We start from the raw sequence: 18595 nt of genomic DNA, 5'->3' as shown, positions 1-18595 counted from the left end.
GAAATTTCTGCTGACGATGTTAACAAAAAGGAAACTGTACGAATCATACTAATGGAAAGGACTTTTTGTTTTCTTTTTAAAGGTGCAGAACGTGTCATTACATTGAAAATGGAAATTCCTGGATCCATGCCCCCACTTATTCAGGAAATGTTGGAGAACTCTGAAGGACACGAACCACTGACACCAACCTCAAACGGCAATACTGCAGAACACAGTCCTAGTATCTCACCTAGTTCAGTGGATAACAGCAGTGTCAGTCAATCCCCCATGGTGCAATAAGACATTTTCCAGCTACTTCAGACATTCCTAATACCTTATGTACAGGGATGAAAAGCAAGAAAAACATTTTTACTGCTGCTTAGTTTCTGGACTTAATATATATCTATATATGTGTATATATATATAGATAAAAACTCAACAAGGACCAAGAAATTTTCATATGTATCGATATATACTCCTTGCTGTTTAAACTCTTAAAACTAGAAAATGCAAACTTTTGAAACTCTAAATCAGCCATTTCATGCAAAAAAATAGTTAAGCTTCTGTTTTCTCCTCTGAACATTCAAGACTGCATGGTGACAAGACAGATCTCAAACTTTAAATTCTGGTTGCATTTCTGATGACTTTGTACATACAAATGTATGGCTGTATTTTCCATACTGGATGTTTGGTGCTTTCCTTTTGTCTCATACCTGAAATGATCAAGACACCAACCATATGAAATGGACTACTGTACACATCCAGAAAAGGAAGTTTAAAGGACTGTCTGATTTAGTTTAATATGAAAACTTGTCTTTGATGCCCTTGGTTTGCATCTCCTTCCTTGTAAAAAGTATACAAAAATTCACTGCACTAGCAGAAGAGACATCAGTATCAGCATTAACTGCCAGATCAGTTATTCAGATGTCATTTGTTCCACTGTTAATGTCACTTTAAAATTTAAAGAAGTGGTTTCTTACCTGGCTGGTGACCTAGCTACACGATTAACTACTACATTTCTACAGTAGTGATAGCCTCCAAGGCAGAAACACTTTTTAGTGTTACCATGTTTTTGTTTACCTGTTCACAAGCCATTAGGGAAACTTTGTGGGATGATAACCAGCAGACTCATCTACAGCTTTTGAATTGGCAAGTCTAGGGTATTTCCTTAAGAATCGACTGCCAGGAATTAGCTGGGTTATCCAGCCTTCCAGGTGCTAGGGAAGTACAGCTAGGACTTCCAGAAACACAAGGAGAGAATCTGCCTTCTTGGCCTTGTTAAATCACCATGAAGCAGAGTGAAAACTGTGGTAGAATGGTTAACAGATTTAAAGTGTCAGTTTCTTAGGTTTCATTTAAAGCACTAGTGGATTTTTTTTTTTATATATTCTAGCAAGTCTGTGATGTACTTTCACTGGCTCTGTTTGTACATTGAGATTGTTTAACAATGCTTTCTATGTTCATATACTGTTTACCTTTTTCCATGGAGTCTCCTGGCAAAGAATAAAATATATTTATTTTAAAAAAAAAAAACACCCAAGTGTGTAGAAGTAGTCCCTCCAGCCCAAATTTTACACACACAGAGTAGTTTTCCATTTTTTAATGTTTAAACTCCATTTCAAAAAGCAGGTTTGCTGTTTGCAACCATGACAATTAAAATGTGCTTTAGCACAGCTGTCTAGAACATCTCTACAAGCCAGTCAGACAAATACATGACATTTCAATGAGTAAAAAAGAGCATAAAACTGTAGGTGTAAGAACAAAATGTTAAAATGCCTACACACAATAATAAAAACCATCAATTACATTATCACATAAAATAAGTCAAATGTACAAAAGTTTGCGACAGAAGGGACAAAAGGACAACACAAGATAGTTGTTGGAAAACATTTGTGTGCTCTTTGGGCACTTAATTAAACATATCAAAATCATCATCTTCATCAGACTCTGCAAAATATTTAACTTCTTTTCTAGCCCGGCCTGTCCGTGGCTTTGGGGCAGTTTCGGAGGCGAAGCCTGACTGAAAGATTTCCACATCAGAATCCTGGTCAAAAGCAGCCTTCTTGGATTTCTTTAGAAAAGAAACAACAAATCAGTTGTGATGCTGTGTACATTTTCCCTTTTAATATTCAGAATTGAAGAAAACCTTCTCTAACATAACATCTAATTTCTAAACACACCTAAACCTCCTTTATCTATTAGCAAACTATAATAAGAACATGTACCTTTTATGCAAAGTAATCCATTAGGTTCTTTTTACAAGGAGAAAAGAGCATAGATGGAACTGACCTTGCTTGGTGTTGATTTAGGTGTTTTCTTCCCAGGGTTATATTCACCTTCATTTTCTGAACTGGATGCTTTCCTTTTCTTTGCCCCTCTACCTTTTCCTAGGTGAGAGAATAAGATTTAACTTTGTTTTCTTTTTTTTTTTTTTTTTTAATAAAACTCCACACTTCAGCAAACAACAACAAAAAAACCTAGTGAAATTACCTTAGTATGTCTACATGTTAAAGTTCAAATTTAGTTTACAACTCGAGCTTCTTCATAACAGCAGTAAAATACAATATATTTTATTTTCTCAGTTTTAAATCTTTTATGCTTCTTCCAAAGTTACCATTCACCCTAGCAATTCAAACTGTCAGTTCAAGACAGGGATAAACTTCATTCGATCAATGACTTCTACACTTCTGAAGTACTACAAGTCCTCAGTCACCTTCTGTACTGATTACACAGCATTAATTCATGTTTACTATTTAGTAAACTTACTGTTAACCTCAACTATCAACACTGGCACATCCTTTACAGACTCCTCTGGTTACACTGCTTGGTGCGCTGTGTTGCAAGTACTCTGACAACTGAGAACTAGCATACCAAAGAATTGGTTTAAAAAGCCTGAAATGACTACTTACTAGAATTACTACCAGAATTTTACTGTCTTGTAAAAAGCTGAGATCAAAAAAAAAAAAAAGCAGTATCCAGTAAAACTGATGATGAACAAAAAAAGAAGGGGGTTGGAGCTGTTTGTTAAATACATTCCCAGCAGTGAAGGTCAGATAGATGATAAGTTCACACCTTGTTTGTCAAGAAAAGTCAGTACACTGTATTTGTCACAGAAGAGGCTCATGGCCGAATAATCTACTAGCAATTAATTTACTAATAAATCAATGTGGTGCTAGTTTTAGAGACACTAGTTCTGCTTCTTTATAAAAGTGACTGTGAACCTGTGTTACAGAGAACACAGATGTGAGTGTTGAGCAGCACAGCACCAAAACTCTTACCTTTGGGTGCTGCAGTCTTCTTTGGAATGCCGAATTCTGAATCTGAGTCAGAGTTTACAGTTTCCACCTTCTTGGCCTTGGGAGCTCTTTTAGGTTTAGGGGGCACATCTAGTTTTGCTGTTAGAAGTTAGAGATACTAAATATGTTAAATTCACATATCGGTTAGCAGTATTAAATTATATTAGATACTTCAATTACAGCGTAAATGGCAGATATTAAAACAAGATGAGCGGTTTCTGCACTTGGGGAAAACACACTTCATTTTCTATGCTAAAACTGCATGGAATAAACAGGGGGTTTCCTTTGTCATACTTTGAGATGTATCAGTGCATTCAGGAAGTTCCAGTGTTTTTGATTAAATACTTTTTCATCTTTTTGAGCACAAAACAGGTTACCAGTAACTAAAGCAGCAACAGAAGTTCTCCAGGTTGGATACTTTTTTAAACACGTTTGGATACATTACAGTGATTACAGATACAGCTTGCTGCTTGTGACATTTTTGCCTTCACAGTGGTACAACTGCAGGACAACCTTCCTCACAATTACTGCAGGAGTTGGAGAGACAGTGCATCTGACTTACTTACTCTGTGACATTGTTTTCTGTCAATCTATCTCAGTGAAAAGGAACTTCAGAAAAAGCAGAAAGGACAGGAAAGGGACATATCTATCTGCGCATTTCTTACAGAATTTCAATTAGTGCTATGCAACTAGTCTTGCTATCTTTAAGAGACAATCATTGGTATGTTCACACAATGGGTGACTAGTGATAGAATCACAGAATCACTTAAGTTGGAAAAGACCCTTGATTAAGATGATCAGATAATGCGTTCTATGTGCTTACAGACAAGTTGGTCTTTTGCAGAAACCTCAGATATGCTACTGACCTACCCACTATCAATCAGCCATGAATACCTCAAAGGTGATGGGACACATATAAAAAACACTCCAAATACCAGGAATATGGATGTTTGTGAGAACTCAAGCTTTCATTTATGGTATCACTAGAGAAATGCATTCAGACAACAAGAGTGTCCCCACAAACTTTTTGGCTATGATGCCTTCAACTGCTACCCACTGAAGAGTCACTGCACAAAGACGGTTATGTCTTTCCAGCTTTTTGTGATAATATCTACTGGGTAGTCCAAGTATCAGGTCCTGACAATATAAAAAAAAATAAAGCCACCTTTGGCATCACGGATGGGGTGGGGGGGGGGGGGAAATGGTGTTGGCTATGGCAGCATTTCAGATGAGACTTGGGGAGGGAAGCAACAATGCTTGGGATGGAAGTCAGGAACTATATTTGAAAGCAACTTACTTAAAACAGGTCTCTCTAGGTATCTCGGCTGTATTAGCGTGAAGTAAAACTCAGTCACAAAGCCACAAAGACCTACCAGTCAGCTTGGAAAAAGTACGCAGCAACTGAACGCAGAAAGAATACTTTCTAGAAGCATCACCAAAAGTAAGCAGCTCATTATCAGTAAAGGAGGGGACAGTGTTACCTAAGGTACATGATTTTAGGTCCCATAAGGCAACAAAGTCCTGCAGACAGGAAAAAGCTTACTAGCATAAGAAACAGACTAGGGGCCAAGGAAGGGAAAGATTCAGAAGTTTCATCAACTTGAAGATGCCAAGCAGAAATTGTGACCAGGAGAAACTTAGTAGAAGGGATCCATTTTAGGTCTAGGTGACATTTAACATCAGGAGCTGAGATTTAGACATCCTCCTACAGGATTGTGTATGTTCTGGCCAGGTAATTGTGCCTTGCACAGTTTCTCGTGCTGTTAATGTGAAATTTGTGTATCATCAGACAGAAGCCAAGTATACTCCATTAAAAGTACTACCCAGCACATACACCATGTGATGTAACTCTTCAGCTGGCCTCGAGTCCTCGAGTTTGTTAACTGATGTTAAAAAAGGGGCAGACCTATCACTAACAAACAAGGAATTGGGGAGAAGGAAATAACTGGGTAATGAAAGAGAGGTATGACACACTGCCACAAACACTAGACTTGTTCTTCCCTTGAAACAGAGCCTGTCATCACTGGTCAACTCCTGTGAAGTCTGCCTGCAGAACACCAAGTATGAAGGATGGCAAACCTCCTAATCGTTATCTGGTGGCTGAAGTAATAGTGTCCATGGCTTCCAGAACATGCATGTCCCTCTGTGCTAACTCTAGTAGGATTTTGAACTGCTGCCTTAGATTATATACCTAATGCCTGCACAAGTAGGAAGGATCTCTGACAGCAACTAGAACACAGTCAGCTCAGCCAAGCTCTCCGCTGGGTATCATGACATGAAACAGAAGTCTGCAGTGGGGTCAGTGTACACAGGCTCTCAAGAAGCCCAAGTTTTTGGTAGAAAGTCCAGGAATATTATCAGTCCTACAGCTGACGCAAAGGGTACATCTCTCTGCTAGAATCTCAATAGCTGGGCTGTTCAAGGTGAGCAGCTGCTTATAATCAAAGAGTAAGACTGCTTTTCAAGATTTCCCTTAGGCTTAAAGCACTACAACTACAGACCTCTCGAACAGTGCATGGAAAGCAAGCTCAGCAGTCTCTTGATCCTCTGTAGCGAACACCAGAGGTCAAGAAATTCCATCTCAAATTGATCGAAGTCTGAAAAGAAGCTGAATGAACTCATACCTATTCCTTTATTTCTTCTCATTGAGAAGGGAGTGGTGCTGTACAGATAGCAAGGCACAGCAAATGGTTCTTCAGTTTCAGCTTTCCATCCTTACAAATCCAAGCTCTGAAGTCGCAGAAAATCAAACAACTCTGGAACAATTGTTTCAGCCACACAACAGGCATTCCCAGTGTGAGAGTGAGTGGATGGAACATTACACCAGAAAATGGGTTTTGAAGGGGCTGCTGATACAGGGTATGAAGATAGACTTAGAATCAAGGAGACTACTAAAAGGATACCAGATGAGCAATGAACTAAGCATGCTAGGTTGTCACTGCACTGTCAAACCGTGATCATGAAACTGTGGTCATGTCTAATCTGGGCAAAGGAGAAGAGATGAAAACTGGTGAAAGCAACCTGTCACACTGTCAAGCACTGAGAGGGAGACTGTGTCCCCAAGGCTACTCTGAAGGCAAAAATTTAACTTTTGCTTGAAAGAAAGCCTGTTTATACCTGTTTTGTGAGTGTAAAGGTTAATTAGAAACTCAAAAACAGATCACAGCTGTATTTTAAGATTTCAAGTGAGGTTAATGACAACTCATCACATCCAGTCCTTCAAAAAACAGAGAGGGAGAAAGAGATTGAGTGTTAAATTGCATCCATGCCTAGCTACTGCATACACAGTTCTCTCTTGTATTTACTGCAGTACAGAAGTTTAACATAAAAGACTGTTCTATTAGAGATCAGCTATTTCTGTAAACAATTTTCATTTATTGTATTACAGAACTTTACTAGCTGAAAGTGTTTGAGAAGCATTTAGACATTTGCTAATTCAAACAGTTTACATATTAGATTAGACAATGCAGCAAGAAAGAGATTAGAAATAGGGAAGCAATGGAGGAGAGGATAAAAAGATGCTGCAATTCACTGGTACCTAATATATTACACAAGATATTTTTTTCCTTATTTTTAAAAGAGTAAGTTAACTAATGTAACTGGCTGCTTTCTTCCAGATTTCCTCAAGATATCTTTCTGGGGAAGAATTAATACATTAAGTTCAGCTGCAAGTTGGTCAAAAGAAGTTTTAAAAAACAAAGGCCACAGTATCACAGGAAAAAAAAAATGCTTTTGGAGGACAGAAAAATGAGCAGCAAGAAAAAAGGAAATTATCTGAAAGATGTACAGGAAGAAAGACAAAGATCTGAAAGCAACAAAATCCCCAGTCTATCATGTGCTAAGAACTATATTTTATAAACTATTTAAACTACTATTAGGTAAGAAAAAACATTAGTTTTGCCATTAATTATGGGAAGTGTCTAGCATAATCTAACAGAGAAAAAAAACCTTATTCCTACAAATACCCAAGCACAACCACAGAAACAAACCCAAATAATAAACATGCTTTTCTTGGAATTGTCCTTAATTCTGCAATGTAAGATCCTGCAAGGTGCCAGTTCTAAAAGCCTGACTAATAATTAAAATAATTTATACCTCTGAAGTTTGAGAAGATCCTTTCATTCTCCATTTCAAGAAAAACACCTGTGCCAGGTAGAACTTACTGCAATAGCCTACTGTGCTGGTTTTGGCTGGGATAGAGTTAATTTTCTTCACAGTAGCTAGTATGGGGCTACATTTTGGATTTGTGCTGAAAACAGTGTTGATAACACAGGGATGTTTTCATTACTGCTGAGCAGGGCTTACACAGAGCCAAGAAGGCCTTTTCTGCTCCTCACCCCACCCCACCGCTGAGCAGGCTGGGGGGGCACAAGAAGTTGGGAGGGGACACAGCCAGGACAGCTGACCCCAACTGACCACAGGGATATTCCGGACCATACAACATCATGCTCAGCATATAAAGTTGGGGGAAGAAGGAGGAAAGGGGGGACGTTTGGAGCAATGGCATTTGTCTTCCCAAGTAACCGTTAGGTGTGATGGAGCCCTGCTTTCCTGGAGATGGCTGAAAACCTGCCTGCTGATGGGAAGTGGTGAATGAATTCCTTGTTTCGCTTTGCTTGCACACGCAGCTTTTGCTTTACCTATTATAAACTGTCTTTATCTCAACTCATGAGTGTTCTCACTTTTACTCTTCCAATTCTCTCCCCTATCCCGCCAGGAGGGGGTGGGTGAGCACCCATGTGGTGCTTCATTGCCAGCTGGTGTTAAACCACAATACCTACTCAGGACATAAATATTTCTTGGGGATTCCTCCCTTGCACTTACTTTAAAACGAATGAGAGCAAGTTAGATCCATTATAGAAGACTATCTTCAACCCCAAGGTCACCTTATTGTACTTACTCCCTGAGGGTAAAAACCTCCCATTAGTTAAACTAACCAAATGCTGAACACCAACTCCATATGTGGAAAGTATTAAGTTTTGACACTAAAGTAGCCAATGGAAAAAAAAGAAATTAATGTCATTAAGGAGCTGGAAGAAGTTCACAACCAATGCTGAATTTCACCGAGTTCCAAACAAACAAGTGCAGTTCCCACTTTGAAGATGTGAAGACACAACACAAAGGTGGAGGAGAGGAGTTTTAAGTAAATGGATTGGCTTACAGGACAATCCTATACATACCCTTTTTAGCAGCTACTGTTTTACTTGAAATTTTCTCTGTTTGTTTTGGGGCAAAAGATGATGAGAAAACAGGAGCAGAATCCTCTTCATCGCTGTCCAATTTTGGTGTATCTACAATCACAGAGTATGTTTAGAATAAGATTCGTTCACTGCATATTTCAAATCATCAATGTTAATTACAGTTAAAATTAATCTCAGAAAAGTGCTTCTGATACTACAGCTAGGCTATGGATGTACTGTGACTTTCTTATCCATGATACAAGCTTTGTTCCTCTAAGGATCAGAGCCTCCTTCCCCTTTCCCCTTTATAAACCTGGACATCCTTCTTCTGTAACTACTGTGTGAAGTTTGTGTATACAACAAACTCCCTAATATATTCCATAACAGGTGCTATAAGATTAAATAGATAAGTGAAAACAAGCTTACCATCATCTGTCTTCTGAGAGTAAGATGGAAAAGAGAAGATGTTCCCAAAATCTTGATTTTTCTTGTCTTGAGACATTTTTCTACTTGCAAACAGGAAAAAGAAATTATATGAGTTGCATTAACTACACACTGAAGTATGTAGACATTATGATATCCATATGAGATTAAATTCCTGGTTTAGCACATTTATAGCATTCATAGCATTTTTGTATATGCTTGCAGCAGTCAAACCCCTAAAATCTCCGTTCAGTCATGAACTTCAGGCATTTAAAATTAACAGAACTACATTTTTTTCAACAGTTCTGTATACCAGACTGGCACAAGATGGAAAATGGAGAATCTTACAAAATGCAGTTTAACAGATGATATTGCTTACAGTGTACCATAATTTGGTAAGTCAAGTTTACCTCTGCATCAGTCAATTGCAAGGCTGAGATAACATATGCTTTAATTCCCCCACAAAATGCATGAATTTTATTTTACATGGTACATGTAGAATAATAACAGGTTGATATTTCTCAGTTTTGTTCAGATTTCTGCATTCAAAAAAAATATTAGTGAAGAAATACTGCTGAGTTACAGTACTTACTCTGGAGATGGCTTTGATTTGGCTGGGGAGAAGTCATATTCATCTTTTTCTAAACTGTCTGAGGGAACAAACTCATCCTCTCTGTCATTTGTAACTGGAGAGGCTTTTACTTTGAGCTCATCCAAATCATTATTATTGTTGGTATCATCATCATCATCGGCATCATCCTCTTCTTCTGAGAAGTCAAAAGTATACTTGGGCCTCTCAGCTAAAAAAAAAAAAAAAAAGAAAAAAATCACACATATACACATTTCAAAATAGTTGTTTATGTTAATACATAAATAAATCGAAGTGTAAGTCACTAAAGAATCCCTGCCTCAGAGTATACAAGACAAAAGACTGGGGGAAAAGAAACTTGTTTGAGCCTAGAAGAATAAAGGGACATAATTTAAAGTGTTACCAAACATCTAACACCACTTGTGGCTTGCTCATACCTTCAGCTAATGGCATTATGGAGACATCACTGTGTAAGTATGTATGAGGAATGAGAATCCTTCACTTACAACTGAAGTTTTCTTGAATCTATCATTTGAACATTCTTCCTAAACAAGTGCTTGAAAAATTGATCAACAATTTTCCAGGAAAAAAAAAAAAAAAAAAATCTGTGTTTTTCTTAAACTATCAAATATTTATATATTTTCCAAGCTTTCAGTCTCTGATATTTTTGCTTTTCATGGACTGTTCAGAATTTTTTTGATAAATTTTTACTAGCTGTTTGGGCTTTTGGGCCTTTTTGGACAGTATAATTGCATTAGAGTAATTTCTTAATTTGTAACGGTATTATCTTGTCTATTTCTTGTATAATTCACTAGTTTTGTGAGTAATTTCTATTCTAGTGTTTAGAATACGGGAAAAGATTTCTGGACCAAGTTACAAAATCTTTCCTATTAACTCTTAAGTTCCTGGTCTTGACATTAAAGAGTTTTTTCACTAACCACACAGTGAAGAAAATGTAATGCAAGCTATCTGTAGGAGATAAAGTCCTAAAGAAAGGCTATGGTCAAAGGAAAATGTAGGTTTGCAGTTGAAACTTTCAGTCACAATGCACAATTCACAAAAGCTTGGGTACCTGCAGCTCTCCTAAGCAGTGAGTCTCTTGGAATAATCACAGGCTCATTCTCTTCTAAATCACTTTCAGACTTAGATTCATCATCTGACCACGGGTTTCGTTTCTTGACTTTTTTTGCACTGGATTTTGTAGATGATGGTGTTCTTCTTACCCTAGTACCTGCCACAAGTTAAAGCATTTACTACAGTCAGGGCAAAAAATATTTTCATATTTTCTGATCGTTTATGATGCATAAATTTAGCATAGATTTTTTTGTCTTAAAAAGTTCTCCTTTAAATGTTGTAAATTTTCTTCTCCTTCCTGAAGAAAAATTTAACATGATGAAATGATTTTGCACAGAACCTGACCTGCTGCTCCCAAACAAATTTGGTTTATAACTGAAAAACATAAAAGCCTCTAATTTGAAGTTTTAGCTCCTCTGCAGTCAAACTTCTATTTTTTAAAGGTTGCGGGGGTTTTCCAGGAAAAGAACAAGCAGTTTTCCATCATGCAGGGAACATGATCAGGAACAGCTATTGGAGAAATTCAATTAACGTGGGAAGCAGAGAATACCCTATCAGGGGGTAACAATGCGGTCAGTCAATTGCAGGGCAAGCTCAGGTCAAGCTGGGCTAATTGGCTCTGGCTGAACACCGGCTAGGGTAGATTTGAGCTGCATGTAGACAACTCAGTCATAACTGTACTCAGTTAATCTCTTAAGGTTGGATAATCCCCTGAATAATTAAAACCAGATCTTATCTCAGAAGAAGTATTTGCGTAACCATTTTTTATTTTTTTTTCTTCTAAAACCTCATACTTAACACTTCTCCTTTGTCTTTAGCTTTCTTTTTTGCTACTGCCCCCCCTCCCCATTACTAAGTATTTCTCAAACTAATAATAAATCTCTACTAACAGAGGAAAAAGGAAAGTTAATATAGACATTGATTAGTCTACCAAGTCATAACATGCATAACTTTTAAAAAGTCAGAATGACTGAATATGTCAATAGGAAAATATATTTAATCAAGTTTTACAATCTATACCGTTACTCAGACTGAAGGTGAGTGCCATGTCCTTCGACAGAGAGCATGCAAACTAGAAATTTCAGTTTGCACAGAATTAGTCTAATTACGTAAAAATAATCTGTTTTTCTACTCACAAATTCAAAGATTTAGACACCCCCCCAAAAAAATCAAAGGTAGAAAATGTAAGATCCACCACCCCCAGAAAAGCAGCTTACATTAACAGAAATTTCAGCAGAGTACTTTCAAGTGTTTCCACACATCTCTTCAGGGAAGAAAACCAGATGAAACAGTGATTATTGTGGTATATTTCCCTTCTCACTATGTGTTAAAAATATATTTAATGCCCAATTAGTATACACAATTAAGGTTAACTATGACTGTGTAAGGATCTTACCAGGTTCCTTCTTCTCTCTCTTAGGTTTAGGGGTTTTAGTTGCTGTGGCTGATGTATTCATTGAGTCATCCCCACCACCCTCAGCTGGCACACCACCAAATTCTTCATCAAATTCCATTTTTATTGCTAGAGAATCAGTTTCACCCTAAAAATATAAAAAAGTTGGGCAAAATAAAGTAAATTACACCTTTATATTTCAAGATAGAACTGGAATAGTTCTGTGGAAGATAATAAATGAAAGTAGACTAGTATACTGACATTCGTTGAACAGTCTTGGAAAGAAGAAATCTCAGTAAAACCACCTGAACAGTAAGTAGTCACAAGAGGCTTGCAAATGTAAAAGAAATCCAGTATTAACTTCTTCATGCATTAGGTCAGCAAAACAGTATAAACACAGCATTAATGAGGTCTAGTGGTTTGGATTTATGCTACCAGAGTAGAGAAATGTAGCAGTTAAATAATAAATAATCTAACTACAACAATAGTTTTGATTTACCTTTTTCTTTTTCAGCAATTTCCTACTGGCATCAGCTTTCATGGCAGATGTAATCTGTGGAACTATTCTTCTGCCAAATGGTGATGGCATGGTCTCTTCCAACTGAAGTTTCTTCATCTTGGGTTTACCAACTTTGCCTTTTATTGGTTTGCCAACCATGCCAGCCAAAACATCTTCTCTTTCCTGGGCTTCTACTTTCTAATGAACAAGGAGGGGTGGGGTGGGAGAAACACATTCTTTTTTAATGAGGACAAAGTAGAATATGGTGATTATTTAAGATTCATCTCTCTTTAACATGGAGCATAAGACTTCCCTTAATTTTCACTTGAATTGTAACACACTTTCCAGTAATGGAAAACCAACCACTTAATCTTGGTAAATTCTTCATTATCCTGTACAGTTAAAAACTACACTTTTATTCAAGATTAAATAAATACAAACTTTTGGACACTGCTAGACTGAAAATCTTTCTTTTATCAATTTTCCCTTTCTCATATATGTGGCTGGGTACTGATGTATCTCTTCAGTATTTCAGTGTTTAATTTAAGCAGCTAGTTTCTAGAGTCATTTTTAAGGCACATTTTCGAGTCCTTTAATCAGCTTTTTTCACAGTACGAACATATAGCTGAAGTACAGACTTCTGAACAGAACACTTCCAATTGCAGCTGTACCACAAATACACGCAGAAATAAAACAAACATCTTATTTGTGTCATCCTGTGTCACTTCAAAAGATTACATCAGCCCTTTTCAGGCAGTATTAAAAGCTGAGGCTCAGCAAGTTATCCACCAATAGGACTTCACCTTTTTCCAGAGTTACTGATAAGGCAAAGAAAGGGCCCCTCATATAGTACTTATGGTCTTCACACTTCGTTCCTACACATGCAGCTTTGCATTTGACAATACTTATTGCCTCACAACCAATTAGATCATGTAGAATTGCTATAATTATTACTATTACCAGTTACTACTCCCAGTTTTTTCTATCACTTGAAAACAAGTTTTTTCCTGGTAATTTTTCTTTTATCATCACTGACTTGGAAAAAACATTAAATTGTATAGAAGCGAGAGACAATGCTTGAGGAACACAACTAAGAACACAAATACCCAATATTGATTTCCCACTTATCATTATATTTGGAGGTCTATCTGCTTTTAATCCAAAATGCAGTATTTTATTGTTATTTTTTGCTTAAATTTTAATACTTGTAATTGATTAATGCTTTTAATTAAATTAATTTAAATGTAATATTTTCAGAAAGATATGTAAAATAAAACATACTTCAAGCTCTTCGACAAAGGCTGCTAAATCTTCTTTCCAGAGATCTGAAGAAGATTTCCTTTTAAGGTCATTTAGTTCTCTCTCCTAAAATATGAAAGTAGTATGTAGAACATAAGTTACTAAGTTACAACTAAAGTAAATACTATTGAAACTGAACATTCACAATTAGACACATCAGTAATTACTATATCATTTCAGAACAAGTCTTCCATGGGGTACCAACCTTTGAATCTCTCTGCTTAATTAACTCTTCTACTTTCTCTTTCGTGAGTGACCACAGAGACATGTTTAAGATATAGTTAAAGTCAGGGCCAGAAGTTGAGCCAGAAGCAGAGGAAGCATCATCATTCGGGTTCTGTGGGTCCTCCTCTTCTGCTGCCTGAAGCATTCACAATTACAAGTATTAATAATCTTAGCTCTATGCATGAACTGTAACGCTGCTCCAAAGCACCATCATAGAGTAGTAAGGTATGCCCTCATAGATTCAGTAACCTTAACGTTTTTCTGGACCTTTCCAAAAGGTCATGTTCTTGTGACCTTCTACAGATGGATTATTTAATAATTTGATTTAAGAAAACAAGTCCAAACCCGATGCTAACCATATGCCTTGTATGCTATTGGCTACAGATACTGGTACCATCCTAGCTATCTCACACGGTTGAGACCTTTGCCCTTGGATATTCGTGTATATCTGTTTCTTTGGAAATGAGCCCAGTCTTTTGGATAAAAACTGCTATCAAAGCCCTGAATGTACAAACTGTGGTTTGAAAGTCAATCAAAATTTCTCACAGTAATAGTTTTGTTATAAAATACAACACACTACATGGAGTTAAAATACAGTAGTAAAAAAAAGCAAAGCAAATTAAATGAGAAATGAAAACAAATTGTGAAAGCAGTGGCAATGGTAGAGAAGGGGTGGCTGACAAATTTGAAGACGCTTTTCAAAGTAGTTTCATCTTCCCATAGTAAAGCATGAAATTAAACTTGTCATGTATCTCTTTTGGAACTATAAAAAAAACCCTATTGGGTTTTAAAAAAGCGGAAATAAATACAGGTCAAGGTCAAATTTACTAAAGTAAGTTCAAAAGTCATAGCTTTATAATATTCATGTTTCATTACAGAAAACTGATGGCCAAGTTTTACATTTTGCAATAGTATGACAAATAAATGATAAGGGGAAAATCAGCTTGTGTGGGGTAACTGATGCAGCATTTTATGTATCAGCTAGTCAGAAATCAAGTTGCCAGTTCTTATTTGGGAACATTAAGAAATTCAATCCTCTGTATTCTCATTTTTCAGACTTGTATTATCTAGTTTTCTTCGAAGAATTATCCATATACAATACCAATATTATGTGACAATATTTTTATACAAGTTCAATGTACTTTTAAAAATGGAAGCCAATAGGAGTAATGAATAATCTTTTAAAAGTGTTGTGTGCTATAAATTTTTAGACTACTAGAAAATAAACATCTGAATAAATTAATATCATTTAGAATATTAACAGCATCAAATATATCCAGCAGAGATTTCAGATTATTACCTTTTCCTGTGCTTCTTTCCAGGCTTTTACTGGATCAGATTCATAACCTCTCTGGACCAACATCTGAATCAAATCTCTTTTCGATCTGTTCTCTACAAGACACACATACAACACCAGGGGTCGGGGAGGGAAAGAAAAAGAAAAAAAAGCAGTGTCATGAAGATACTTGTCTTGCATGCAAGTACATTCTATTATATTTAAATCATTTCCAGATTTCCGCCCACTGTTACTAATTCTAACTTACATTTACTCACCTATAGTAATTTTTCCTTGTATCTTCTCCAAAATGAAACGAGCTTGATTGTTAAGCTTGGTAGATTCTGCACCCAACATTCCCACAAGCCATTCCTTGCGTAAACTATAATAATGTAATCGCAAATCAAAGAACTCCTTCAAGATGTCTTGCACAGTTTCATACTTCTTTAAACATCCCATATGGTCAAATAGCACCTATAAAATACATAATATACTGCTTGACATAGATAGCGTAACTCAAACTTTGTTAGCCTTAGTGTATGAGTTTATTTCTATTGCACATATACATGCACCATACAAAAAGCAGTATTTTGAAGACTGCGAACTCAAACCTTACTGTGGAACTACACAGCACATAGCTGGATAGATTTTATTTTTATTCACAAGTAGATCTAAGATGATATTTATGGTAACACGTTCAAACAGGAAGGCAGCTATATAGAGAAATATGCCTGAATTCAGCTGAATGACTAATTTTATCTGAATATTAAAGCACAAGTTCAAGTGGCACCTAATGATTTACAACTATTTAACATAACAGTTTAAAAGCATCTTTAATAATCTTTTAGTTCAGCTGTGAAATCTTCCACTTTTCAGCTGTGAAAACTGCCATCCTTCAAGTTCAAGCACAAACAAAGTAAGAAATCATTTTTACATCATAGGTGGAATCAATCCTGCCTGACTTCTAACATCTCCAGTTTAGACATTTATAGGTGAACTAGTCACCCTAGGCGCCCTCTATACTCAACTGAAAGAAATAAACCCCTCTGGAGGGCAATTCATCTATCTAAAATACCTATTTGGGAGTTGAGTGAACAATGACTAGCTCGCGTAACTTTTTAAGATACTTATACTTAGGCAGGTTAATTCCTACACATACACAGAAAGCAGCCCTTACTACTTATTTCAGTAGGCAGAAAATGCAGGATTAAGCTGCAGAACATTTTGTAATTGTTAAACATTAACTTGAAGACAGATTCTCATGGTAGTTCATATGGTTGGTTGAACATGCGAGAAATACCATCACCTTCATTTGGTAGATTCGCTTTTCCAGCACAATCTACAAAATGGGTTGAGCAAGGCCTTTTTCCTCCTCCAATTCTATGGTCTTTAATTTATTTTTAAACTATTTTCACATAGCTTTTGATTGATACAATAATAGCAACAGTAATGGTATTTTTGCTTTGTGATAATATCTGAAAGTAGTATCTGCCATAAAAAAAACCCGAAACTTTTTTCAGTCTCTAAAGACAGGTTGTTTGGAAATATTCTGGCAGAAGTTATCTTACAATTCAAATGCCTCTCATAATAGACTGACATGTATATTTACTCGCATTCTTACTCCCATCTTGCTACAAGCAGAATAAACCATATGAGTAATTTACATCACTGTTATGTCTTCAGCAGCCTAAGGATAGTGTTTTCTATACCTTACAACCTAAAATGTGATATATGTTGGTGGAAACACTGGATCATTTAACTCCTATTAGAGGAGTAATAGTCCTGCATAAAGTGCAATTTTAAAAGTGTAACTTGTCTGAAGTTTAAAACTCAAATCTAATTATAATATGTCAGAAAGTTATTTTTATGGTCTACTTTACATTAACCATTTTTGGTTAGCTGCACAGGAAATTTTCAGGTACAGGAAACTAACCACCCTGATCCTGTCTAATTTGGTTTGAAAGATTCATCAGAACTAAAATGGATTTGCTGATCCATATTGATTTAATATTTGTCATCACTACAATTTTCTACTCTTCAAACAATTTCAAATACACTGTTCAATACCAAGTACCAAAGTACACTTCAAAAACATTTGAGTTTACAACAAGCAACAGTAAGGATTCTGATAGCCAAACATGAAAAAGTTACCATAGAATTACAAGTAAGACTTGTTTGAAGCTTAAAGACTTTGTGCAATCCAGCAGCTTCTGCCTGTGCAAGTTTTTCTTCTGTCATCTTCACAACAAATTTCACAGTCGTATCTGTGTGGTATTCCTTGTAGTCAGAAATTAATGCTGGAGTTTTTTCAGTCCCATTCAACATAGGTTCTAGAACCTGTTCCTTGTACACCTATTAAAAATAGGGTAGCAAAAAAACCAGAAACACTTCTTAAAATCCCTAATTCCTTAAACCAACTGAACAACATAAGATTTCAAAGCTTTCTGCATTACATCTGATGCCAGTTATGATTTACAGAACCAGTATAACCTGCAAAATGCAGGCCAAGACTAGCACAAACATAAGAGGCATTTAACGAGGACAGAAAATTGTACTCAAAAGGGGGTTAAATATAATTCAGTGGGAGAAGCAGGCATTCTTTGTAGTATGGACAGTAGATGGCACAAATAGAAAGCCATCTTCTACAAAGGCATATGAAAGAATAAAACCATGTTCCCTTCCATGTATGTATAATCATCAGAAATTGTGTTAAAAGTTCATCTGGATATAGGATTAACTGATTTAGTAAGGAACTTCTCGTTGTTTTTGGTTTTTATGTAAATGTATTTCACTGTTACTTACTTGGGTCCATGTCCTTACAGGAAGCTCTGTAATTTCTACTGTGTTCCTGTCCACCACAAATATTTCACCACTGACTACGTACTGGTTTTGACCAAGTTCTTGAATGGTTCCTTTGAAGTTTTTGTAGTTTGGGAGCTGAAATAGCAAAAACCAGCAAAGTGGTAACAATCTTTATACTAAAACATCAGAAAAAAAATTTGTTTCCCATACATCATATAGCTATCACTTTATCTTGCATTAATCCATCAACCAGCCTTTCATGCCTGTGAAAATCTTACGTCATAGGAAAAATACTACAGAAAAAACAGAATACACACATGCAAGTGACAGGAGCAAGTGTCTTAACATCTACAGAGTAGATATCTGATTAAGAAGATGCAGCTGAACCCAGTGAGGTGGTGGGTTGGTTGGTTGTTTTGTTTGTGGGTTGTTTGGTTTTGGTTGTTTTTTTTTTCTTTTTAAAGAAAACTGCAAGCACAGATAAGAAAGTAGATTAACACCTCAGTCTCACAATAACTTTACAGAAGTGGTGCTACCTCCCCTAACCATTTTTTCATTCT

At 36.4% G+C, this 18595-nt stretch overlaps 2 protein-coding genes across 9 annotated transcripts in view; one reads left to right on the top strand and one right to left on the bottom strand.

The window, feature by feature from the left end:
- Positions 1 to 531, top strand: part of RARB (retinoic acid receptor, beta) — a 196705-nt gene extending 196174 nt beyond the window's left edge. For all 6 annotated transcript variants that reach the window (XM_010584349.1, XM_010584348.1, XM_010584353.1 and 3 more), the window contains one exon: positions 83 to 531. In XM_010584349.1, coding sequence (XP_010582651.1) covers positions 83 to 279 — 197 coding nt within the window. In that variant the 3' untranslated portion in view covers positions 280 to 531. The remainder of the gene's footprint in view (positions 1 to 82) is intronic.
- Positions 532 to 1564: 1033 nt separating this feature from the next.
- The window catches only part of TOP2B (topoisomerase (DNA) II beta 180kDa), a 70312-nt gene continuing 53281 nt past the window's right edge, over positions 1565 to 18595 (bottom strand). For 2 of the 3 annotated variants that reach the window (XM_010584344.1, XM_010584347.1), the window contains exons 22-36: positions 18036 to 18170; positions 17385 to 17585; positions 15512 to 15707; positions 15258 to 15349; positions 13938 to 14093; positions 13715 to 13798; positions 12434 to 12631; positions 11938 to 12082; positions 10540 to 10698; positions 9471 to 9678; positions 8882 to 8964; positions 8456 to 8566; positions 3258 to 3374; positions 2269 to 2366; positions 1565 to 2050 (exon numbers count right to left, since the gene is read on the bottom strand). In XM_010584344.1, the coding sequence (XP_010582646.1) occupies positions 1889 to 2050; positions 2269 to 2366; positions 3258 to 3374; positions 8456 to 8566; positions 8882 to 8964; positions 9471 to 9678; positions 10540 to 10698; positions 11938 to 12082; positions 12434 to 12631; positions 13715 to 13798; positions 13938 to 14093; positions 15258 to 15349; positions 15512 to 15707; positions 17385 to 17585; positions 18036 to 18170 (2145 nt within the window). In that variant the 3' untranslated portion in view covers positions 1565 to 1888. The remainder of the gene's footprint in view (positions 2051 to 2268; positions 2367 to 3257; positions 3375 to 8455; positions 8567 to 8881; positions 8965 to 9470; positions 9679 to 10539; positions 10699 to 11937; positions 12083 to 12433; positions 12632 to 13714; positions 13799 to 13937; positions 14094 to 15257; positions 15350 to 15511; positions 15708 to 17384; positions 17586 to 18035; positions 18171 to 18595) is intronic. The other variant, XM_010584346.1, reaches the window with a different exon arrangement.

Source organism: Haliaeetus leucocephalus, unplaced genomic scaffold (assembly GCF_000737465.1).
Source record: "Haliaeetus leucocephalus isolate CR32 unplaced genomic scaffold, Haliaeetus_leucocephalus-4.0 Scaffold973, whole genome shotgun sequence".
Taxonomy (NCBI): Eukaryota; Metazoa; Chordata; class Aves; order Accipitriformes; family Accipitridae; genus Haliaeetus; species Haliaeetus leucocephalus.
This window is presented reverse-complemented; position numbering and strand designations above follow the sequence as displayed.